This window comes from Microcaecilia unicolor, chromosome 1 (assembly GCF_901765095.1).
Source record: "Microcaecilia unicolor chromosome 1, aMicUni1.1, whole genome shotgun sequence".
In the NCBI taxonomy this organism is placed as follows: domain Eukaryota; kingdom Metazoa; phylum Chordata; class Amphibia; order Gymnophiona; family Siphonopidae; genus Microcaecilia; species Microcaecilia unicolor.
The window spans coordinates 98,553,962-98,580,970 of NC_044031.1; the positions used below are offsets into that span (position 1 = coordinate 98,553,962).

The 27,009-nt window shown below is 45.7% G+C and overlaps 1 protein-coding gene across 1 annotated transcript in view; it reads right to left on the reverse strand.

The window, feature by feature from the left end:
- The window catches only part of ZEB1 (zinc finger E-box binding homeobox 1), a 387,769-nt gene that overhangs the window by 211,573 nt on the left and 149,187 nt on the right, over window positions 1–27,009 (reverse strand). The window contains exon 2 of the mRNA XM_030199176.1: window positions 12,865–13,047. Coding sequence (XP_030055036.1) covers window positions 12,865–13,047 — 183 coding nt within the window. The remainder of the gene's footprint in view (window positions 1–12,864; window positions 13,048–27,009) is intronic.

Below are 27,009 nucleotides of genomic sequence, written 5' to 3' on the forward strand. Positions count from 1 at the left end.
AAGTGGCTTACAATGTACTGATTAGGCTAGTGCCAAACCAGTGGTGAAACGGTTACAATTAAAATTGAGAGGACAGAAGGAACAGGGTGAGAAGAAAAAAAAAAAAGGGAAGAGTCTAAAATGGTCCCAGGAAAGATTTAAGAAGATTGATCACGATTAATAGCGCGATGAAATCTTTAACTGGTGCACAGCCCTGAAATAAGTGAACACGCAAATATTATCAATATATTTAAAAATGGCTGGGCAAAAATCTCCAAAATCCCAATTAAAAAATACCCCCCCAAAAATCCAAATACACAAAAAACTGTCCTTCTTAAATTTAATAGTAGAAGACTAAAGGAAGGACTACAGGTATGGCATTCCAGAGTACTAGTGCCAAATATGCTGTGAGTGGCCTCCAGGTGGATCCTTATCAGCTGTGAAGCATTGAGTAAGCTTCCCTGCAAAGAACACAGTGAAAGACTGGGAAAACAAGGAACAGTCCAGTAACAGGCTCAATGTGCTAGAAGACATGCTTTTGAACTTTAATCTATAGAACACCAGTAACCAACGTTCAGCAAAAAGCAAGAGGGTAACATCATCAAATCTGGATGTTCCATAACAAATTTTTAATGCAACATTTTGGCCAGGTGACTTGGATATACAGATTTGAATGTTAGCACTTGTTAGGATGAAGTATGGCTACAGATGTCTTTTTTTACAGTCAGAAAGTTGCTCAATAAATATTTTGCAAAAAAATGAAAGGAAAACTGTTCAACACGTTTCCTGGCAATCTGTTATATAGAGAATTGTAATAACCAACTTATTCATTTAGTCTTAATAAGTAAGACTTCTAATTTCCTTTTTCTCTAGTAGTCACCTTAAGTAGTTACTCCTGCCGGAATTCTGCACCAAAAATTAAAATTCTGTGCAAAAAATGTCAAAATTCTGCACACAAAATTTTCACTTTTTTTACAGCTCCCTCCTTCCACCCACAGCATCCCCCTTTTTCTTGAAGCTCCCTCCCACCCACAGCATATCCCTTTTTTTTTTTTTTTTAAACAAACCCCTCCCATCCACAGCATCCTTTTTTCTTTTTTTACAGCCACTCCCTACCTCCCACCAGACACCCCCGCACTTACCTGAGGCAGGAGTAGAAGCTGCAGCGGGAGTACTCTTTGGGGCCAGGAAAGAACCCCACTCTTTCCTGCCATGGTGCCACTGCTCTCTTGCCAGTACCATGCTTTTTCAAATGGCCACCGAAACTTCAAGTGGTAGTCTCACGAGATTACCACTTGAAGTCTCAGTGGCTACTTTGAAAAAGCATGGCACCAGCAAGAGATCAGCGGCAGCGGGGCATGAAGAGTAGGGTTCTTTCCTGCCCCCCCCCCCCCCCAAAGAGGCCACTAGACCACCAAGAATGCATAGGAAAGGCCGGGCGTCAGCGGGCAGAGAGTTGGGCAAGCGGGTGGGTGGGGAGTCAGCTGAGTGGTGGTGGGTCCATTTTTTTGCGGATTCTGTGTAGAAATGTTGAATTCTGCATGACTTGATCTGGCAGGAGTAAGTAGTGCATTTTCTTAGTGTACAGAAACATAATTGAACAACAGCAGCAAGTTGAGGTTTAAAGGAAAGTTGGCATCTATCTGTATACCCCAAATTGTAATTGAGTATTTTATAGGAATGGGGATATTGAAGATTGTAGTGATATAGCTTAAAAGTTAGTTCTTTCTATAAAGGTAAGATGTCTTACATTCAATGGCATTTAGCTAGGCAATTTAAAGATACCTCAAGAAAATAGGTTAGTGGCCCTAAATCTGGTTCTAGCGGATACACACACACAAAAAGCAGAATGTCATCTGCACAGAGGTATAAGCTAATACCTAACGAATGGATGAATAATAGGGGGGGGGGGGAAGAAATACACTGAACAAACAGGAGTTAATAACTACTGAGGAATACCACAATATAAGCCATGTTTTTCAGAAAAAGAACCAATTACAAAAGACTAAAACATGATGTCCAACCTCAGCCCCCGCCCAGTCGGGTTCTTAATATTTCTTTAAGGAATATGCGTGCTATCTATCTGCATACAAATGGAGGCAGTACATGCAAAAAGATCTTATGCATATTCATTAGAAAAATACTGAAAAAATGGCTGGATGAGAGTCAAGGTTGGACACCCCTGCTCTAAAATACCATTATGATGAGAACTTAGTAACATAATAGATAACAGATAAAGACCTGCATGGTCCATCTAGTCTGCCCAACAAGATAAACTCATTGTATGTGATACTTTATATGTATACCAGACCTTGATTTGTCCTTGCCATTTTCAGGGCACAGACCATAGAAGTCTGCCCAGCACTGGCTTTGCTTCCCAATTACCGGTGTTGCCACCCAATCTCCGCTAAGCAACTGTGGATCCATTCCTTCTAAACAGGATTCCTTTATATTTATCACACACAGTTTTGAATTCCTTAACCGTTTTCATCTCCACCACCTCCTGCGGGAAGACATTCCAAGTATCTACCACTCTCTCCGTGAAAAAAATACTTCCTGACATTATTCCTGAGTCTGCCCCCTCCCCTCACCATCAATTCATGTCCTCTAGTTTTACCACCTTCCCGTCTCTGGAAAAGGTTTGTTTGCGGATTAATACCTCTGTATCATATCACCCCTGTTTCTCCTTTCCTCCAGGGTATATATGTTCATGACAGTAAGTCTCTTCTCGTACATCTTGAAACGCAAATCCCGTACCATTTTTGTACCGACTTCGCTGCATGGCTCTCCATTTTTCTTGAACCCTCATCTCCATCCCTCATTCTTGGAGACTTTTAACATACACGCTGATGACCCATCCGATTCTTACGCTTCTCAATTCCTCACTCTGACATCCTCCTTCAACCTCCAGCTGAGCTCCACCACCCATACTCACCAAACTGGCCATTGTCTTGACCTCGTCCTCTCCTCTACCTGCTCACCCTCCAACTTCTGCGCCTCATCTCTTCCTCTCTCAGATCACCTGATCACCTTCACACTTCATCACCCTCCCCCTCAGTCCCGCCCTACACTAACCACTACTTTCAGGAATCTCCAGGCCGTCGACCCTCCCACCTTATCCTCTAGTATCTCTAATCTCCTCCCCTCCATCATATCCTCCGAGTCTGTTGACAAGGCTGTCTCCACTTACAATGCCACTCTCTCCTCTGCTCTGGACACCCTTGCACCATCCATCTCCCATCCCACAAGGCGTACTAATCCCCAGCCCTGGCTGACCCCTTGCATCCGATACTTTCGCTCCTGCGCCCGATCTGCTGAACGCCTCTGGAGGAAATCTCACACCCATACCGACTTCATTCATTACAAATTCATGTTATCCTCCTTCCAGTCCTCCCTATTCCTTGCCTAACAGGACTTTTACACCCAATTGACTAATTCCCTCAGCTCCAACCCTCATCGCCTCTTCGTCACCCTTAACTCCCTCCTCAAAGTGCCCTCCGCTCCCACTCCCCCCCTTCACTCTCTCCTCAATCACTGGCTGACTACTTCCGCGACAAGGTACAGAAGATAAACCTCGAATACACTACCAAACCACCTCCTCCTCCTCACCCTTTAACCCACTCCCTCAACCAACCAACCAACCCAGGTCTCCTTCTCCTCTTTCCCTATCATCACCGAAGAGGAAACCGCCCACCTTCTTTCCTCCTCGAAATGCCCCACCTGTTCCTCTGACCCCATCCCCACCAACTTACTTAACACCATCTCCCCTACTGTCACTCCCTCCATCTGTCATATCCTCAACCTCTCTCTCTCCACTGCAACTGTCCCTGACACCTTCAAACATGCTGTAGTCACACCACTCCTCAAAAAACCATCACTAGACCCCACCTGTCCCTCCAACTACCACCCCATCTCCCTCCTACCCTTCCACTCCAAGATACTTGAACGTGCCGTTCACAGCCGCTGCCTTGATTTTCTCTCCTCTCATGCCATCCTCGATCCGCTTCAATGCGGTTTTCGCCCTCTACACTCGACAGAAACGGCACTCACTAAAGTCTGTAATGACCTGTTCCTTGCCAAATCCAAAGGTCACTACTCCATCCTCATCCTCCTTGACCTATCCGCCGCTTCTGACACTGTCAATCATAATTTACTTCTTGCCGCACTGTCCTCATTTGGGTTCCAGGGCTCCGTCCTCTCCTGGTTCTCCTCTTATCTCTCCCACTGTACCTTCAGAGTACATTCTCATGGATCTTCCTCCACCCCCATCCCACTCTCTGTAGGAGTTCCTCAGGGATCTGTCCTTGGACCCCCCTTCTTTTTTCAATCTACACCTCTTCCCTGGGCTCCCTGATGTCATCTCATGGTTTCCAATATCATCTCTATGCCGATGACACCCAGCTTTATCTCTCCACACCAGACATCACTGCGGAAACCCAGGCCAAAGTATCAGCCTGCTTATCCGACATTGCTGCCTGGATGTACAACCGCCACCTGAAACTGAATATGGCCAAGACAGAGCTTATTGTCTTTCCACCCAAACCCACTTCTCCTCTCCCTCCACTTTCTATCTCAGTCGATGGCACCCTCATCCTCCCCGTCTCATCTGCCCGCAACCTCGGAGTCATCTTCTACTCCTCCCTCTCCTTCTCTGCGCATATCCAGCAGATAGCCAAGACCTGTCGCTTCTTTCTCTATAACGTCAGCAAAATTCGCCCTTTCCTCTCTGAGCACACCACCCAAACTCTCGTCCACTCTCTCATTACCTCTCGCCTTGACTACTGCAACCTACTCCTCACTGGCCTCCCACGTAGCCATCTATCCCCCCTTCAATCCGTCAGAACTCTGCTGCACGTCTTATCTTCCGTCTGGACCGATATGCTCATATCACCCCTCTCCTCAAGTCACTTCACTGGCTTCCGATCAGGTACTGCATCCAGTTCAAGCTTCTCCTACTAACCTACAAATGCACTCAATCTGCAGCCCCTCATTACCTCTCTACCCTTATCTCCCCTTACACTCCTACCCGAAACCTCCGCTCACAGGACGAACCCCTCCTCTCTGCACTCTTCTCCACCACCGCCAATTCCAGACTCCACCCCTTTCTGCCTTGCCTCTCCCTATGCTTGGAATAAACTTCCTGAGCCCATACACCAAGCCCCCTCCCTGCCCATCTTCAAATCCTTGCTCAAAGCCCACCTCTTCAATGTCGCCTCAGCACCTAACCATTATACCTCTATTCAGGAAATCTAGACTGCCCCAATTGGATTGTCTGCACATTTTGTCCACTAGATTGTAAGCTCCTTTGAGCAGGGACTGTCCTTCTTTGTTAAACTGTACAGTGCTGCGTAACCCTAGTAGCGCTTTAGAAATGTTAAGTAGTAGTAGTAGTAGTAGCTCTTCGTTGCACTGCTTCAAGTCTTTTTACATTCTTAGCAAGATATGGCTTCCAAAACTGAACACAATACTCCAAGTGGGGCCCTCACTAACAACTTGTACAGGGGCATCAAACACCTCCATTCTTCAGCTGGTTATACACCTCTCTATGTAGCCTAGCCTCCTCCTGGCCAAGGCCACCGCCTTGTCGCACTGTTTCTTCACCTTCAGATCATCGGACACCTTCACCCCAAGGCCCTCCTCCTGAATCGAGCTTACCAATCTCTCCCCTGAGATTCTGCACCCCAAGTGTATCACTCTGCATTTCTTGGCATTAAATTTGAACTATTCTATACAAATAGGAGGAACTTTAATTAAATTAGAGTACAACTCATACATACAAATAAAGGACTGTGAGAAATACCTGGCACACAGGGAGTGTGTTCAGTATACATTTAATAAAAGAGAGATTCACATACATGTGTACTATATGATGTATATAGGCTATTGGATGAATGGCGAAGTGAAAGGCATGAATGAGTGAGTTCCTTTGAAGTTAGGAAATGTTTGTAATGTACTGATGTTAATCACATATGTAGGATTAGCTGAAATTGGGTGGCGGGGGGAAGAGGGGTTGGTGGTTGAGAGGCGAGGCTAGGATAGGGGAGGGCAGACCTATACGGGGTCTGTGCCAGAGCCGGTGATGGGAGGCGGGACTGGTGGTTGGGAGGCGGGAAATACTGCTGGACAGACTTATACGATCTGTGCCCTGAAAAAGACAGGTACAAATCAAGGTAAGGTATACACATATGAGTTTATCGTGGGCAGACTAGATGGACCTTGCAGGTCTTTTTCTGCCGTCATCTACTATGTTACTATGATTAAAGAATCATTGATATAGTAAAGGGGAGTACCTTTATTTGTATATTAAATTTTAACTGCCAGACCCTTGACCATTCTCTCTAATGCTTGGATATCCCTTCTCATGTTTTTTTACTCCCTCCAGAGTATCCAGTCTATTGGCTATCTTCATGTCATCCTCAAAAAGCCGAACCTTTCCTTCCAACCCTTCAGCAATATCTCTCACAAATATATTAAACTATCGGCCCCTGTACCAACCCCTGAGGCACTCCACTACTCACCTTCATTTCTTCTGAGCAGATTCCATTTACCACCACCTTTTGTCACTTGTCTGTCAACCAGTTTCCTATCTAATTCACCACTTCGGGTCCTAAGTTGAGCCCTCTCAGCTTTCAAAAGAACCACTGTAAATTAACTGCAAAATCCAAGGCTGTCACCAAGACAGTAGGATGGAATGATCAATTGAAAGCTGTGATACAGTCTGATACTATGATGGCCACTTTCCCCTAGGTCATTTGAATCCTGAGCTCATTTAGTAGAGCTAACAGTGTCAGTTCCATATTATAGTGCTTACAGAAGGCCTGACTATCTCAGTTAGAGAAAGAGATTCTTGGTAAAACAACCACACGAGGTGGAGGAACACCAATCACTACGATTATAATGCAGCAGACCAAGGACTAGGGCAAAAAATTGGCACTTCCAAAAAGCACAAGGGAAACTATCAGTTAAAATAAAATGATGTTTACTGAAGATACATCAGACTCGACACTGCAGCTGTGTTTCAGTACTTGAGGCACCTGCCTCAGGAATCTATCAAACACATACAAATAAATGTAAATAACTTACATAAAATACTAATAAAATCAAACGAACAAATAAAAACAAGCATATTGAGAATAGTGGATAAATACAACCGCTAAAAGCTAAAAAGACAATGCTATATTCTAGAAGAAAGGACAATGTTATGTTAAGGAAAAGAGTAGTACAGTGTAACTGCATCTTCGGACATATGAATTCAAAGGTAACTTGGTGAAAAACACCTTAATATGTGTGCATGTTTGTTCATAATGAATATGAGTATCAGTACATCATGATAAATTTGAAAGTTCCAAGCCCCTTCGAGAGAAATTGCACTGGCTCCCAATAAAGGAACGAATTAACTTCAACAACTGCACCCTAGTCCACAAAATTCTTTATGGAGAAGCCCCAGGATACATGAATAATCTAATCAATCTTCCAGCCAGGAATACATCAAGCACATGTCGTTCATTCCTAAATCTCCATTACCCTACCTGTAACGGCCTCAAACATAAATCCACTTACGCTTCCTCCTTTTCCTTCATCAGCACCCAACTATGGAATGTGTTGCCGAAAGCTGTCAAATCTATTCAAAACCATCCCAACTTTAGGAAATTACTCAAGACCAACCTGTTCCGGAAGGCCTACCCCCATGATCCAATATAAAACCTAAAGTCCTGCAAAACAGCATATAAATGGACCCATTTTGGACTCTCTTACCTTTACCCACTTTCCTTTCACACCCTATTCTTTCATCCTTGCTGACTACTACAATCTATGTATTTATATAACTACCGGATTGGCGATAGCCTTTTTTGGTTTATTGTAAGCCACACTGAAACCTGCAAACATGTGGGAAAATTGTGGGCTATAAATGTGATAAATAAATATATTATAAAATAAATACTGTTTATTGATATGTATTTGATAGACTCCTGAGGCAGGCGCCTCGAGCACCGAAACACACCTACTGTGTCGAGTCTGTTTCATGTATGTTCAATAAACATTGTTTTTCTGAACTGATAATGTTTCTCTTGTGGGTCTGGAAGTGCCAACTTTTTGCCCTACTTCTAGGTCTGCTGAAAAAGATTCTTGAACACACACTGGTCGGTTGATCGTAAATTCTTTTCTACTATCTTTGAAATAAAAGAAATATTGATACCAGATAGTGAAAAGCCATGAAGGATCTAAGGTTGGCTTACTGGGTCAGACCAATGGTCCATCTAGCCCAGTATCCTGCTACCAACAGTGGCCAATTCAGGTCACAAATACCTGGCAGAAACCAAAACAGTAGCAGCATTCCATGCTACCAATCCCGAGGAAAGAAGTGGATTTCTCCATGTCTATCTCAACAGACTGCGGACTTTTCCTCTAGAACTTGTCCAATCTTTCTTAAACCCAGACATGCTAACCGCTGTTGGCTCCTCCTCTGGTACCAAGTTCCAGAGCTTAACAATTCATTGAATGAAAAAATACTTCCTCCTATTTGTTTTAAAAGTATTTCCACGTAACTTCATTGAGCGTCTCCAGTCTTTCTACTTTTTAAACGGTAAAAATTATTGATTCACTTTTACCTGTTCTATACCACTCAGGATTTTGTAGACCTAATCACACCCTCCCTCTCAGCCATCTCTTTTCCAAGCTGAAGAGCCCTAACCACTTTAGCCTTTCCTCATGTGAGATCATTTATAAATATGCTAAATAGCACCAGTCCCAACACAGATTCCTGCTGCACCCCATATTCATCCTCCTCCATTCAGAAAAATGGCCATCTAACCCTTCCCTCTGTTTTCTGTCCATTAACCAATTTCTGATCAACACCAGAAAGCGAAGATACTTACCTGTAGCAGGTATTCTCAGAGGACAGCAGGCTGATTATTCTCACAACTGGGTCAACGATCCGCATCGGCCTAGGAACCGGCATGAATATAGCAAAAAATAAAAGTTTGACAGAGCCCGTCCCTGGCTTTTGCTAGGGAGCAGCAGGGGTCTTGGGTGCACACTGTTGACAGGGATGAGCACGCTGGGGCTGAGTCTGAGTAGGCTGGCGAGACGTGGGAGTGTACCTATGCCTAGAATAGGAATAGGGAGCACTCCGCGACCCACCAAAAAACCTCCTAGATGAGGAGGTGGTAGCAGAAGGTGCCCGGTAGGAGAGAAGCCATAGCATCAGTGTGCTTCTTGATCTATCAACCAGATCTTCCACTTTCTCTCCGAAAAGGTTATCCCCCCCCGGCAAGTAACATCCGCAATTCTCTGCTGGACTGAATGATCTAGGACAGAGACACGCAGCCATGAGAGTCTGCACATCACTATACCTTGAGCAGAGATCTTGGATGCTACATCGATGGTGTCGAACGCGCCTCTGGCCAGGAATTTACAACACGCCTTCTGCTGCCTGACCACCTGGCGAAAAGGTTCGGCATGCTCCGGAGGGAGGGCATCAACCAAACTAGACAGCTGACGCACCACAAGTGGATGCTCGTGAAGAGCTGGTACAACTGGATACAGGCAGCGAGCATAGTGGCCTGATACATCTTTCTCCCAAAAGAGTCCAAGGTCCTAGCTTCTCTGTCTGGGGGTGCCGAAGCATAGTCTCTATTACTCTTGGCTCTTTTGAGAGCGGAGTCCACCACCATGGAGTTATGGGGTAACTGAGACCTCGTCTCTTTCATGGGGTAAACTTTCCCTACATTCTTCAATCACAACTGCCCATATTAGAGCACAGATTTCAAGAACAACTGAGTAACAAGGAAATTTTCCAAGCTACAGCATAGCATATACGAACTTAGCTTAATAAATGCTGGCTTGACAACCCCACATCTCAACTGCTGATTTTCAACGGGGCCCGATACGTTTCACCCACTACAGGGCTTCATCAGGAACCATTCAGTTGTATCATAGCACCAGGGGTATCGGTCTATAATCAAAACAAACACTTGTGTGTGTGATGACGTCAGTTTTTTGAGTCTCACACGGCTGTTAACTATTACATTCAGGAGCATTTATATTGTGCTGATAGATGGGTGGAAGTAGTATCCCTTGTCGGTTTCAAGAGAAGTTCAGCTACTTTGTAGTAAGTGCCTGAGGGTTGGGTGGGTTTTGTAGTTTGAAATGCTTGTTTTAAGTTTGTATATTGTGTGTTTGCATTGAAAGTACAAAATTATCTGAGTCAAGTGTTTGTTTTGATTATAGACCGATACCCCTGGTGCTATGATACAATTGAATGGTTCCTGATGAAGCCCTGTAGTGGGTGAAACGTATCGGGCCCCATTGAAAATCAGCAGTTGAGATGTGGGGTTGTCAAGCCAGCATTTATTAAGCTAAGTTCATATATGCTATGCTGTAGCTTGGAAAATTTTCTTGTTACGCAGTTATTCTTGAAATCTATGCTCTAATATGGGCAGTTGTGATTGAAGAATGTAGGGAAAGTTTACCCCACGAAAGAGACTAGGTCACGGACACAAAATCTCTTGTAGATATAAGTGTCTTGTTGATCAGACCTTGGCGGGAGCCTTGGTTTCTGAGGGTATTTCCCATTCTCTTCATTTTATTTCTTTATGATCATCCAACAACCCTTTGGATTGTGCTTGGCTGTTTTCAGTTTTTTGTTGTATTAGATTACCTGATTAGGATTAACAGCTCATACTGTTTATTTTCTTATACAAGTAACTGAGACCTCATCAACCCAGGTTCACTGTGGATCCGATTCTGGGAGTCTATATTCTTAGGGATCACGGGACCAGACAGACGGAACACCTAGTTTCACATAAGGACTTCCCTGAGTAGCTTATGCAAAGGGGCTGTTACTGACTTTTTAGGTGGAGAGGTGTAGTCCAGGACCTCGAGCATCTCAGCCCTTGACTCATCCTCCACATCTACAGGGAATGGAATGGCCTGAAACATTTCCCGTAGAAAAGAGGAGAAGGAGAGGCTCTCTGGAGGAGACAGTCGTTTTTCAGGTGGAGTGGAAGGTTCAGAAGGAATCCCAAAGGACTCATCTGAGAAGTATACCTGGGATCTTCCTCAGACTCCCATGAACGCCCTTCATCAGTGCTGGCAAGCACTTCCCTCAGTGACCTCTGAGACCGAACCTGCCTCAATGCCAAATACCTATGGTCTCGATGGTGATGTTGAGGGGCTGACTTCTGAATGGACTGTGGCGAAGCTTCCTCCACCGACGTCGATGGGGAGTCGACCTGGGTGGCCGCTGATACCGGAGCCGCAAGCACCCCTGTCGTCGAAGCAGATTGGCGCAGAAGTCCTTCCAGTAGCTCTGGAAGCAAGGCCCGTATGCGCTCGTCGAGAGCCACCATCAGAGAAGGCTGCAGGGCCGGTGGAGTAATCGGTGTCAGAATCGCCTGAGGCTCGGGAGCAGGAACTAGACTGCTGAGAGGCCGACACGTCAGCACCTCCTGTATGGAGGGGGAGTGGTTCTCCCGGCGCCGATGCTTCTTGGGTGCCAAATCCCTTGGCGCCCCGGAGCTCCTGGCAACATGTGTCGAAAGAGAACAGTGCCAGTGCTTCTTAGCCTTCGCTCAATGGACCTCAGCGAGCCTCCTCGGTGACGACGTTGAATCCCCACATTGCCTCGGGGATGGTCCAATGATGGACGGTCCCAGGGGGCTTGCACAGCAGAAGACATCGAGGTAGGTAGAGACCCACTTGATGCCTCACTGCTTCCAGTGTGTCGTGGCCTCTCAGTAGCCATGCCTACCTCCACTCCTGGCGTCAATGCATCCCTTGATGCTAACGCCAAAGGACCAGACCAAGCCACAAAAAATTTTTCTCTGTGGGCTTCAAGTCCTTTTCTTCATACAAAGACAAAGGACACAATGAGCTGGGCAATGGTTAAGCCCAAGGCACTGGATACACCATGAATAGGTATCTGTACCTGAGATGGTCCGGTTGCACTGAGTACAACGTTTGAAGCTACTGGTAGTCTTCAATGACAGGGAAGGGAAGACCGCACCGGCAAAATCAAATGGCTCGATTATACCGATAAAAGAGGCACAAAAAGGAGAGACCCGACCGCACAGCCTAAAAAGATGGCCACTACAAAAATAAAAGAAACTTTAATGGGGAAAAAAACAAATACTAAGAAAATAAGGAAATACTTTTTTTGTTTGTATGTTTTTAAACACAGAATCAAAACTAAAAACGAAAAGAACCAAAGGAAAAAGTCGAAAAATCGAAGAAGGCTCTTTCCCGGGCACACACAGAGGAACCACAGAAAACAGCTGTTGCTCCTCACACGGAAGAAAAGAAACAGGCGAGAAGACAGTCTGCAAATGCGCGGAGTGGCACTGCATGCTCACCAGAAGGCACCAACAAAACTTTTTCTTTTTTTGCTATGCGTTATGCCGGTTCCTGGGCCAATGCGGATCGTCGACCCATCCGTGAGAATAATTCAGCCTGCTTGTCCTGGGAGAATTATAGCTACATGCTGCTAGATTCAAATTGAGAAGTCACTACCCAAGGAAAAGGCTAGTTGTCATTGCTGACAATACATTGAAACCTTATGTGATGCTTTTATGGTGGCCAAGCAGGTAGAAAAAAAGCGCATGGGTGAGGAATGACCAGCAGGAAAAAGGTGGTGATAATGACTCTGTATAAGTCTGTAGCAAGACCTTATTTAGAGTACCACGTACAATTCTGGAGATCATACTTCCAAAATGATATAAACAGGATGGCGCTGGATTCTGTCAGATGTCACCCATTTGTGAGGGCTTGCAATCTTGCTTATCTATAGATTAAGTTTATACTACTCCTTCCATTTGTATATTTATCCAGTCTACAGCTTCTCTTTTACATCAGACATACATTACAGGAGTAAAAATACTAAGTTACCTTCATCTTCCCAGCATTGTTCGTTAGTTTCTGTTAATACTGTATGGTCTGTTGGCAAGTCATCATCTGGCACACTCGCATCACAATCGGCTGCATCTGTAATACTTTCTTCTTCTACGATATGCAATTTGTCTTCATCATCTGAATCTGAATTTGTTTCTATCACATTATTGTAATTGGTAACTGTGGAAAGACAAAACAAACATCTGTTGTAGTTTTCAGTTGCACTATGGGTAGTATGATGAAATAAAGTATATCAAGAGAGCTTATTTGACCTGATGAAAAGATGATGCTAGAGAACTGGTCAAAGAAAGGATAGTTTATAGTCATTCTAACAAAATAGGCTTCTACAAAACTGTCCACTTAATATGCCAGTACAAATATTATATTTGATAAACATATACATTATGTTTTACCTATAGTAATCAGAGGTGTTTCTCAAGCAAGGCTGGGAATGGGTTTGCATTTGCACATACAATTTGAATTTTCACAAGCATTTGTGCATCATTTTTCATGAAAAATCTATGCTCAGGTAGCAGGTGTAAATATATATGCAAACTTTCCACAACAAACGTCTAGCAAAATTCATAAAAGTATATATGTAATTTTCGCTAATGCAGGTAATTAGAAAATTACCCCTGAAATGAATTGTCACATTATTTTATTGTTAACTCTTATTTACATAACTAAGATCTTTGTCATACCATTTCCTACATTCAAATCAAATTTTTTTTCTAGATGCAATAAGCCTCAACAGAGATAAAACACAGACTTCCAAAAGATCTAAAAAGGTTCTACAACTTAATTCAATTTCCCTCATGGCTGCTAGAAATTAGTCAAGAACTTATGCTTCATGTTGGTTTTGTTTCCACCTTTTAATCCTCTGGTATGCTAGAAAGCCCTATAAATCAGAATGTCCCCCCTACTCCTTTCTTATCTTGACTAAAAGACATGAACATTTTAAATAGGATAGTCAGTAAATTATCATCAGTAGCTGCTGGTTTAACCCTCTGGATAGTCTAATGATTTTCCTGTTCAGGTTTTAATAATGCAGTCATTCCTCTGGCAGTACTGTGAAGGATTACTTCTACTCAATTATACTAAGGTTATGGAACAAAATTTAACATTTGATCTATTATCAGATGCATATAGGAGAAATTGCCCTTGATTTCTTCATGTTTTTATTTATTTGTTGCATTTGTATCCCACATTTTCCCACCAATTTAAAGGTCAATGTGGCTTACATTATGTCGTAATGGTGATCGCCATTTCCGGATTGAGGAATACAAAGTGGTATTGCATTAAGGTGCATAAATGGTAGAGTAGAATACAAAATGTTATTGCATTGACGTTCCTACATGGTAGAGTAAATTATAAAGTTAGACAATCAACTATAGAGAGTTCATTTCTGGCATACGAAATAAAGTGGTAGTGCGTAATGCATACCTTTCATTAGTGACAACGTAGGTATTAGTCTGGTGTAGAGAGTTCGGTTTTGTCTAGTTCAGGTAGAGTCTAGTTGTCTAGTATTTAGGATGGATCATTATGGTATGCCTTTTTGAACAGGTTGGTTTTCAGTAGTTTTTGGAAGATTGTTAGGTCGTGCATTGTTTTTATGGCATTTGGTAGTGCATCCCATAGTTGCGCGCTTATGTATGAGAAGCTGGATGCATATGTTGATTTATATTTTAAGTCCTTTGCAACTGGGGTAGTGGAGTTTCATGAATGTGCATGCTGATCTTTTTATGTTCCTGGTTGGCAAGTCTATGAGGTCTGACATACAGACCGGGGCCTCACCATGAACGATTCTGTGGACCAGTGTGCAAACTTTGAACGCAATTCGTTCCCAAATATGAGTCTGGCTGCTGTATTTTGGGCAGTAGGAGTTTCTTAATGATTTGTTCTTTGCATCTAGAATAGATGGCACTACAGTAATCTAGGTGGCTTAGCACCATTGATTGTACCAGGCTGTGGAATATTTCCCTTGGGAAGAAAGGTTTTATTCTTTTGAGTTTCCACATTGAGTGGATCATTTTCTTTGTTGTATTTTTCGCATGGCTTTCTAGTGTAAGATTTCGGTCAATTGTAACTCCGAGGATTTTCAGGCTGTCTGAGACAGGAAGGGTGTAGTCTGGGGTGTTTATGGTGCTGGTTTTGTTCGTGTTATATTGTGAGGAGAGAATGAGACATTGTGTTTTTTTCTGCGTTGAGCTTTAGTTGGAATGCATCCATCCATGAATTCATTATTTGGAGGTTGTTTGATTTCATTTGTGATTTCAATTAGATTGTGTTTGAACGGGATGTAGATCGTGACATCGTCCGCGTAGATGTAAGGATTGAGTCCTTGATTGGATAGCGATTTGGCTAAAGGTGTCATCATTAAATTAAAAAGGGTTGGTGATCCCCTCCGAAGGGACACCACCTTGTAAGTGGTGGAGGGGCTTCCGTGTTTCAATGACTCAGAGGGCTATGCTGAAGGGTTACCCATATCAGACAGGCCTCTGAGGAGAAACCAGACAAAGAGTGTCCCAAATTAGGGAGAGGGGAAAGATGGTGACCTGAAGCTCGTACACTCAACGGCCCAGCTGTCCTCTGAAGTTCAGTTTTTGTTCACTTGAAATTTCCTCTCTGCATTGCAGTTGCCTTAACAGAGGAAGGGGACAATGGGGGGTCAGCCGCCGATGACCAGCGTTTTGTCCCCTGTGCAGCAAGTGTGGGACCGCTGTATGACGAGCTGCCCATAGATGACTGGGTTGATGAGTCCTTTGATTAGCACCGACGAAGGAGCGTCGATGCTCTTGGACCTGGAAACAACTTCATCGCTCAAAAATCATTTAACCACCATGCCCAAAGGGGTGGAGGAGTGAGTCAGGAGTGTATGCTGAAACGGAAGTCGTTTACAGCTGAACCCGTGTCGGCGGTGCTACTCCTAAACCCTTAAGAGTTATCAGCTTGGAGTTTTTGGCTCCCGTGGAGGTTGCATTGAATGTCATCTGGAGGGTGCTCCAGGACCTGACGGTGGTAGAGAATGACTTTGCTTCAGATATAGTCTTGTTAATGAGCCACATGGATAATCTAATCGAATCATTTGAGAATATACAGCAATGAAGTTCTACTGAAGTAGAAACGGTTAAGATTTGAAAATGATAATAAGACCAGAAAAAATTTGAACAAAATGAATATTGTTGTAGATGATTAATATCGAGATTGTTGTTTTCCCAGAGTTCCAGGTATGACTCCTAATGTTTTTTTTTTTCCTCTGAAATGATTCCTCTTAATATATTAATTCAAAAGGAGTGAAGCCTGTGAAACTGGGATTACTTTAATCAGTGGGAATTGGATTGGAGATTCAAGGGTTTGTATTGTTAAACAATTTCTGGTTTTAAAAGGGAAAAAAAATGAAATCAGGTGTATTACTTTCACTAATATTGGACAATAAGTATGTTTCCAATGAAATTGATGGACTATGCACCGTTATGGTCTTGAAGAAACCAACCAGATGATCAATGTAGAAAAATGATTTAGATAAATAATAACTGGGGATAATCGGGTTAATACCACGTTTTCTTTGTTTGCTGTTGCTTAAATTGATCTCCTTGTCTTGTTTCACTCTCCCTATTTATTTTGTGGTCTAAGAAAGAGAAAGATTGTACAAAATCCATTTATCTTGTTGAGATTGTTTTCTTCAAATATTGTTTTAATGTACAATCATCTCTGTTTTACTGTTTTGCAAGTGATCCTTGTAAAATGAAAAAATTATAAATAAATGATTTAAAAAAAAAAAAAAAAAAAGGGTTGGTGAGAGCGGTGATTCTTGGGGTACTCCGCATTCAGGTTTCCATGGTGATGATGTATTTGAATTTGATATCACTTGATATGTTCTTGCGGTTAAGAAGCCATTGATCCATCTAAGTACGTTTCCTCCAATCCCAAAGTATTCTAGGATGTTCAATAGTATTTGGTGGCTAACCATGTCGAACGCGCTGGACGTGTCGAATTGTAGGAGAACTACACTATTGCCGGTTGCAACTGTTTGTTTGAATTTGGTTAGAAGAGTGATTAGTACTGTTTCGGTGCTGTGGTTGGATCGAAATTCTGACTGTGATTCATGTAGTATTGATAATTTGTTTAAGTAGTCAGTAAGTTGCTTGGTTACCATACTTGGTTACCGGGCGGTATTTGGTTGTCATTTGTTTTTTTTTCTTTGAGTCTTAGATATAGGGGTGAGTAGTATATTTCCTTTATCCTTGGGGATGAGTCCATGTTGTAACATGTAAGTTTAGGTGTGACGTGAGGTCTGTTATGAAGCGTTGGGGGGCGAATTTTATTAGGTTGTTGGGACAAATATCAGTTTGTAGTGGGATTTGGCGAATCTATTGATTGCTTGGGTGACGGTTTCATCGGTCAGAAGATCGAAGTTTGTCCAGGTTTGGTCTGCTGGGTATTCAGCGAATGCTACATACCTGTAGAAGGTATTCTCCGAGGACAGCAGGCTGATTGTTCTCACTGATGGGTGACGTCCACGGCAGCCCCTCCAATCGGAAACTTCACTAGCAAAGTCCTTTGCTAGCCCTCGCGCGCCCGCGCGCACCGCGCATGCGCGGCCGTCTTCCCGCCCGAAACCGGCTCGAGCCGGCCAGTCCAGTATGTAGCAAGACAATACACTTCAAGGGAAGACACAACTCCAAAGGGGAGGCGGGCGGGTTTGTGAGAACAATCAGCCTGCTGTCCTCGGAGAATACCTTCTACAGGTATGTAGCATTCGCTTTCTCCGAGGACAAGCAGGCTGCTTGTTCTCACTGATGGGGTATCCCTAGCCCCCAGGCTCACTCAAAACAACAACATTGGTCAATTGGGCCTCGCAACGGCGAGGACATAACTGAGATTGACCTAAAAAATTTACCAACTAACTGAGAGTGTAGCCTGGAACAGAACAAACAGGGCCCTCGGGGGGTGGAGTTGGATCCTAAAGCCCAAACAGGTTCTGAAGAACTGACTGCCCGAACCGACTGTCACGTCGGGTATCCTGCTGCAGGCAGTAATGAGATGTGAATGTGTGGACAGATGACCACGTCGCAGCTTTGCAAATTTCCTCCATGGTGGCTGACTTCAAGTGGGCTACCGACGCTGCCATGGCTCTAACATTATGAGCCGTGACATGACCCTCAAGAGCCAGCCCAGCCTGGGCGTAAGTGAAGGAAATGCAATCTGCTAGCCAATTGGATATGGTGCGTTTCCCTACAGCCACTCCCCTCTTGTTGGGATCAAAAGAAACAAACAATTGGGCGGACTGTCTGTGGGGCTGTGTCCGCTCCAGATAGAAGGCCAATGCTCTCTTGCAGTCCAATGTGTGCAGCTGACGTTCAGCAGGGCAGGAATGAGGACGGGGAAAGAATGTTGGCAAGACAATTGACTGGTTCAGATGGAACTCCGACACAACCTTTGGCAGAAACTTAGGGTGAGTGCGGAGGACTACTCTGTTGTGATGAAATTTGGTGTAAGGCCCTGGGCTACCAGGGCCTGAAGCTCACTGACTCTACGAGCCGAGGTAACTGCCACCAAGAAAACGACCTTCCAGGTCAAGTACTTCGGATGGCAGGAATTCAGTGGCTCGAAAGGAGGTTTCATCAGCTGGGTGAGAACGACATTGAGATCCCATGACACTGTAGGAGGCTTGACAGGGGGCTTTGACAAAAGCAAACCTCTCATGAAGCGAACAACTAAAGGCTGTCCTGAGATCGGCTTACCTTCCACTTGGTAATGGTATGCACTGATTGCACTAAGGTGAACCCTTACGGAGTTGGTCTTCAGACCAGACTCAGACAAGTGCAGAAGGTATTCAAGCAGGGTCTGTGTAGGACAAGAGCGAGGATCTAGGGCCTTGCTGTCACACCAGACGGCAAACCTCCTCCAATGAAAGAAGTAACTTCTCTTAGTGGAGTCTTTCCTGGAAGCAAGCAAGATGCGGGAGACACCCTCTGGCAGACCCAAAGAGGCAAAGTCTACGCCCTCAACATCCAGGCCGTGAGAGCCAGGGACTGGAGGTTGGGATGCAGAAGAGCCCCTTCGTCCTGCGTGATGAGGGTCGGAAAACACTCCAATCTCCACGGTTCTTCGGAGGATAACTCCAGAAGAAGAGGGAACCAGATCTGACGCGGCCAAAAGGAGCAATCAGAATCATGGTGCCTCGGTCTTGCTTGAGTTTCAACAAAGTCTTCCCCACCAGAGGAATGGGAGGATAAGCATACAGCAGGCCCTCCCCCCAGTCCAGGAGGAAGGCATCCGATGCCAGTCTGCCGTGGGCCTGAAGCCTGGAACAGAACTGAGGGACCTTGTGGTTCACTTGAGATGCGAAGAGATCCACCAGGGGGGTGCCCCACGCCTGGAAGATCTGCCGCATCACACGGGAATTGAGCGACCACTCGTGAGGTTGCATAATCCTGCTCAACCTGTCGGCCAGACTGTTGTTTACGCCTGCCAGATATGTGGCTTGGAGCACCATGCCTTGACGGCGAGCCCAGAGCCACATGCTGACGGCTTCCTGACACAGGGGGCGAGATCCGGTGCCCCCCTGCTTGTTGACATAGTACATGGCAACCTGATTGTCTGTCTGAATTTGGATAATTTGGTGGGACAGCCGATCTCTGAAAGCCTTCAGAGCGTTCCAGATCGCTCGCAACTCCAGAAGATTGATCTGTAGATCGCTTTCTTGGAGGGACCACCTTCCTTGGGTGTGAAGCCCATCGACATGAGCTCCCCATCCCAGGAGGGACGCATCCGTGGTCAGCACTTTTTGTGGCTGAGGAATTTGGAAGGGACGTCCCAGAGTCAAATTGGAGCAAATCGTCCACCAATACAGGGATTCGAGAAAACTCGTGGACAGGTGGATCACGTCCTCTAGACCCCCAGCGGCCTGATACCACTGGGAGGCTAGGGTCCATTGAGCAGATCTCATGTGAAGGCGGGCCATGGGAGTCACATGAACTGTGGAGGCCATGTGGCCCAGCAATCTCAACATCTGCCGAGCTGTGATCTGCTGGGACGCTCGCACCCGCGAGACGAGGGACAACAAGTTGTTGGCCCTCGCCTCTGGGAGATAGGCGCGAGCCGTCCGAGAATCCAGCAGGGCTCCGATGAATTCGAGTTTCTGCACTGGGAGAAGATGGGACTTTGGGTAATTTATCACAAACCCCAGTAGCTCCAGGAGGCGAATAGTCATCTGCATGGACTGCAGGGCTCCTGCCTCGGATGTGTTCTTCACCAGCCAATCGTCGAGATATGGGAACACGTGCACCCCCAGCCTGCGAAGCGCCGCTGCTACCACAGCTAGGCACTTTGTGAACACCCTGGGCGCAGAGGCGAGCCCAAAGGGTAGCACACAGTACTGGAAGTGGCGTGTGCCCAGCTGAAATCGCAGATACTGTCTGTGAGCTGGCAGTATCGGGATGTGTGTGTAGGCATCCTTCAAGTCCAGAGAGCATAGCCAATCGTTTTGCTGAATCATGGGGAGAAGGGTGCCCAGGGAAAGCATCCTGAACTTTTCTTTTACGAGATATTTGTTCAGGGCCCTTAGGTCTAGGATGGGACGCATCCCCCCTGTTTTCTTTTCCACAAGGAAGTACCTGGAATAGAATCCCAGCCCTTCTTGCCCGGATGCCAAATTGCCACCTTTGGTGAAAAGCTTTCAACCTCCCCCCGACTGGCAGGTCGCCCGGCACGGACACTTGGATGTCGGCTATGCTCTGCTGGAGCCAGTCAAAGCTCGCCCTTGCTTTTGCTGGGGAGCCGCGGGGCCTTGCTGAGGCGCACGCTGCTGACGAGAGCGAGCGCGCTGGGGCTTAGCCTGGGCCACAGGCTGTCGGGAAGGAGGATTGTACCTACGCTTGCCAGAAGTATAGGGAACAGTCTTCCTTCCCCCGAAAAATCGTCTACCTGTAGAGGTAGAAGCTGAAGGCTGCCGGCGGGCGAACTTGTCGAATGCGGTGTCCCGCTGGTGGAGAGACTCTACCACCTGTTCGACTTTTTCGCCAAAAATGTTGTCCGCACGGCAAGGCGAGTCCGCAATCCGCTGCTGGAGTCTATTCTCCATGTCGGCGGCACGCAGCCATGAGAGCCTGCGCATCACCACACCTTGAGCAGCGGCCCTGGACGCAACATCAAAAGTGTCATAAACTCCTCTGGCCAGGAATTTTCTGCACGCCTTCAGCTGCCTGACCACCTCCTGAAAAGGCTTGGCTTGCTCAGGGGGAAGAGCATCAACCAAGCCCGCCAACTGCCGCACATTGTTCCGCATGTGGATGCTCGTGTAGAGCTGGTAAGACTGGATCTTGGACACGAGCATAGAGGAATGGTAGGCCTTCCTCCAAAGGAGTCTAAGGTTCTAGCGTCTTTGCCCGGGGGCGCCGAAGCATGTTCCCTAGAACTCTTAGCCTTCTTTAGGGCCAGATCCACAACTCCAGAATCATGAGGCAACTGCGTGCGCATCAGCTCTGGGTCCCCATGGATCCGGTACTGGGACTCAATCTTCTTGGGGATGTGGGGATTACTTAATGGCTTGGTCCAGTTCGCAAGCAATGTCTTTTTCAGGACATGGTGCAAGGGAACAGTGGACGCTTCCTTAGGTGGAGAAGGATAGTCCAGGAGCTCAAACATTTCAGCCCTGGGCTCGTCCTCCACAACCACCGGGAAGGGGATGGCCGTAGACATCTCCCGGACAAAGGAGGCAAAAGACAGACTCTCGGGAGGAGAAAGCTGTCTCTCAGGAGAGGGAGTGGGATCAGACGGAAGACCCTCAGACTCCTCGTCAGAGAAATATCTGGGATCTTCCTCTTCCTCCCACGAGGCCTCACCCTCGGTGTCAGACACAAGTTCACGGACCTGTGTCTGCAACCTCGCCCTGCTCGACTCTGTGGAGCCACGTCCACGATGGGGGCGTCGAGAGGTAGACTCCCTGGCCCGCATCGGCGAAGCTCCCTCCGCCGACGTAGTCGGGGAGCCTTCCTGGGAGGTGGCCGCGGTCGGCACCGCACGCGGGTACCGACGTCGGGGACCTCAACCTGGGCGATGGGCCAGCCGGCGCCACGCTCGACGGTACCGGAGGCGCAAGCACCGCCGGTACCGGAGGGGTAGGGCGCAACAGCTCTCCCAGAATCTCTGGGAGAACGGCCCGGAGGCTCTCGTTTAGAGTGGCTGCGGAGAAAGGCTGAGAGGTCGATGCAGGCGTCGACGTCAGAACCTGTTCCGGGCGTGGAGGCTGTTCCGGGCTGTCCAGAGCGGAGCGCATCGACACCTCCTGAACAGAGGGTGAGCGGTCCTCTCGGTGCCGATGCCTGCTGGGTGCCGAATCCCTCGGCGACCCAGAGCTCTCGGTGCCGACACGGGGAGGAGACCGGTGTCGATGCTTCTTCGATTTCTTCCGAAGCATGTCACCGGAGCTCCCCGGCACCGACGAGGAGGACGTCGAATCCACCCGTCGCTTCCTCGGGGCCGAGACTGAAGAAGGTCGATCTCGGGGGGGCTGTACCGCAGGAGCCCTCGGGGCAGGAGGAGACCCACCCGAGGGCTCACCGCCACCAGCAGGGGAATGGACAGCCCTCACCTGCACTCCACCCGATGCACCACCGTCCGACGACATCAGCAGACGAGGTCCTGGTACCACCGACGTCGATGCAGCTATCCGATGTCTCGGCGCCGATGCAGAGGCCCGATGCCTCGATGCACTCGATGCAGGGGCGGCCGAGGAAGATGGTCTGGACGCTGACGACGTCGATGCACTCGAAGATCCCGGTGCCGATGCCGACGAAGAGCCCGAGAACAACACGTTCCACTGGGCTAGTCTCGCTACCTGAGTCCGCCTTTGAAGCAGGGAACACAGTACTACAGTTCTGAGGGCGGTGCTCGGCCCCCAGACACTGAAGACACGACGGTGTCGATCAGTGAGCGAGATAACCCGGGCGCACTGGTGCACTTCTTGAAGCCGCTGGAAGGCTTCGATGTCATGGGCGGAAAAATCACGCCGGCGAAATCAAAAGCCGAAATGGCGAAATTCGGAGCACCAAAATTTAGAGGGAGAAAAATCTCGACCGAGGCCGAAAAGAGGCCTACCCCGACGACGAAAGAAAACTTACCGGGGCAAAAAAAAAACTAGAAGTACGGGGAGGATTTACACGAAACCCGGCGAGGGGTTTCCGGGAGCACTTCCCGACTAGGACAAAGCTTTCCCGAAGGAACAAAACACGTTCAAAACAAATTGGACGCGCGAGGTCGACTTTCCGGGGCTCGACACGGCGAAAACACGAACCGTACCGAGTGCGGACAAAAGAAGACTGGCCGGCTCGAGCCGGTTCGGGCGGGAAGACGGATCCGCGCATGCGCGGTGCGCGAGGGCTAGCAAAGGACTTTGCTAGTGAAGTTTCCGATTGGAGGGGCTGCCGTGGACGTCACCCATCAGTGCAGAACAAGCAGCCTGCTTGTCCTCGGAGAAATCGGGAACAGGGTCCAGGCAGTCCAATGAATTTTTCGTGGTCGGCGGTATTATAGTGGTAGCGTGAATCGTAGTTTTATAATTTTCTCATTGAAGTATTTAGCAAGGTTGTCTGCTGATGGGGTATCTGTGTTGGTTGTGGTAGCCGGTGTGGTGTCTAGTAGTTTGTTCACGAGGGAAAAGTTTATGCGCGTCTTTGTAGTCTGGCCCTATTTTGGTTTTGTAGTATGCTCTTTTGGTTTGTCTTATTGTATATTTGTATTTTCTTTGCATTTGTTTCCATGCGTTAAGTGTGTATTCATCTTTCATTTTTTTTCCATGCTCGTTCGAGTCTCCTAACTTGTGTTTTTAGTTTTTTCAGTTCTTCATTAAACCAAGGTATCAAGGTGTGCCTTTGTGAGGTTCTTGTTTGTAATGGTGCAATTTTGTCTAATATGCTCCTTCATCGTTGTCCCAATTTAGGAGGTACTGTTGGAGTCTGTTTGTGCTACCCATTCATCTCTTGTAGATCTGTTGCCAGAATATTACAGGGTCAATTTGGCCTCTCGTGGTCTAGGTTGTGCGTTCTTGCTTGTGGTATGTGCCTTTTTTCACCACTGTAGGGCTAGGTTTAATTTGTGGTGGTCTGACCATGGTATGTCTAAACCTGCATTTATACATTCATATTGCAATTTTAAGCTGGGATATGGGCACCTAAAAACACAGTATGCCCCTTATGGCAAGGGTGTGTGACCTGAATGTGTTTTTGGTAGGACTTGGGAGGGGCCAAATATGGACAGCCAACCTCAATTTCAGAAGGGGAATGGACCGCCTGTGTCCAAAAACATGGATGTCCATACTTAGATCTGGTACCCAGCACATCCAGGTTACAGAATGGTGCTCCAATGAAGCAGTTCTGCACTGGAGGGAGTAAGGGAAGTCACAGCAGATATTCTTCTGTCCCTGGAGGGCTTAAATTAAAATAAGAAAATCAAAAGAGGTGCAGTGGGATTGACCCAAGGTCCTCTGCTGAGGTTTTCAGCTGGCTGCTCTAATCATTAAGCTTCTCCTCACGTAGATGTCTATGAGGCCATTTTATAGCATGATGTTCCTATGATGTTAAAATGATGTCCATGTCCCTTGTATTACCCTATCTATAGTTTGGATGTTTCAGTTAGTAAAATGGATAATCCATACTGGATGTAGCCAGCACTCGGACATCCAGTTCTTATGGTATTTAGAACAGACTGTGTTTCAGCAGATCCTATTCTAAAATAGATGAGAAATAGACATCCACATGCAACATACTGACTTGGAATTTCTTATTCTGAATTAGGCATCCTTTCTAAAATCTGCCTCAATGAGCTGGTCAATTTTATTTTCTGACTGGATTAGCATTAGTTTTGCAAAATTCAGACAGCAACCATGAGATGTGTACAATAGTCAACACCTATATAATTAGTTTTATGAACAGACAGCAAAACATTTTTTTAAATGTTATAAGTCAAAGAACTATGAGAACACAAGAATCACAGGTATTTATAAAATGCTGCTGTTGCTTTAATGTTAGGAGTATAGTACCACAAGCATAAGAAACAAGGTTATAGAAAAGTCATATATAAAAGCCAGTATGTTTGTCCATTTGTCCTTATTATCCAACAAGCAATGGAGAATATCTGTGGTTAGTACTGATAGTATGGCATCTTGCATTTCCTCTGTGGAGACATGGAGTGTTATATTCACCCAACTTTTAGAAAGAAGTCTCGGTTTATATAGTACAACTGAGTTTCTAACTGCAAAGTACATACTATAAGCATTGTACATAGGCACATTCTTTTTCTTAGCCATCAAAACATTTTGTGTGTGTGTGTGTACTTTGAGTATGGGTGAATGATGTGACTAGGTTGAGGTGTATGAATTTTATTCTGTGTGCATACACAAGTGCATGGAAGGATATTGTGGAGGAAGACATGGTCAAAGTGGAAAGACTCTTAAGAATCTTTATTAGAGTAAATGTTGTCTGACATGACTTTTTTTAGTCCTCCATGGGCTGCTTCAGGGGCTTAACTTCTACAGTAAAATACAACAAAACATGTCTCACTAACAAGTCACAACACACTGGGCTAGGAATAAAATGCATAAAAAAACTATACATTCCATAAATAAATAAATACTTAGAATAGACATATACGTAACAAGGTAAAATTTAAAGAAACACATGAAAACACATACTAGTTATGCAGAGACTCATTATTTACATATGAAATGTATGGGAACCGGGTCAGACTGTTGCATTACCCTTGTGGTATCAATGAATATCATCACCATAAGGCATTGCTTTGGATAGTGAAGAGGAACACTGTGTGAAAGTTTAGATCTAAAATATAGTACTATTTAACCAAGGCAATACTCCTAAAATGACTGCTTATTTTGGTAGGGAGGGCACAGCCTACAAATGTGCAGAGTCTCCAAACAGGTTCACACAGTAGCACTATCTCCAGCTGCCATTCTTCAAGATGGCAGGGCTCAATTATTCCACCTCCATAGAGACTCTGATGCCTCTGGCTCAGTCCTTGCTACACAAAGGTTTGATTTCATGTACACAAACCACCCTACACATATTTGATATTAATACTGAAAATTTTAGTATGCTTCAAATAATCCACTGTATTGTCAATGATTGCAAAGTACTGAAACTTTGAAAGTCAAATTGCTCGTGCTACAGAATTCTAATAAACATTTTGGACACAAATAAGGCAACCCAAAATAACACTTATAAAAACTTCTATAAAATCTAAGCTTTTACCTTACGGCCAAGGGACACCAAAATGTAAGAGAATATCTGCTACAGTGAACTAGCACTTTTCTCTCCAAAGACACGCAGTATAATCACTATTCCTACATGTAGGAATCCCTAGCTACCAGGCTGCCTCAAACAAAAAAAAAAGGGATTAAAGTCTGCAATAGGCAAGGCTCATGCTTTTGAAAGGAATTAGATGTCATATAACTTTCTTTTTTCCTTTGGCAGCCTTGACAGAAAGAAGCTGGACTTAGGAAGAACTGTATTCTAAACCCCAAATAGACTTGGACTATCTGGACTCTAAACAGTACTACCATGTCAAGAGTCCTGTTCCAAACAGTAGAGAGATGAGAATGTGCAGGCCAAGCTGTTGCAGCTCTGCACATGTTTCTAGAGAGGCTGTTCTCAAGTGGGCTTACCGATGTGCAACCATGGATCTGAAGTTAATGGGCAGTTGTAACACGACCCTCAGAATCAGCCCTGATTGGGCATAAAGGAAATGCAGTCCACTAGCCAATAGAAAATGGGTGTGCTGATTAGCAGCCCTCATCCTGTTTGTTAAAAAAAAAAAAAAAAAAGAACCCAACCCTAAAAGCTGGCTTTAGTATGGCTCTCGAACAGAAAGTCTAAGGCTCTCTTGACAATCAGAAGTGTGCAGTGTGCTTTCACCAATGTGGGATGAGGTCTTGGGAAGTGTTGCTAGAAGAATTAACTAGTTAAGATGGAAATTTCGACATCACCTTAGGAAGGAGCTTAGGATGCATGCACAAGACTACTCTATTGTTGAAAATGTGTAAAGCAGATCAGCAACTAGGGCCTGGAATTCACTTCTACGGCAGGCTGAAGTGACAGCCACCAGAAATAGGACCTTCCAGGTCAGGTA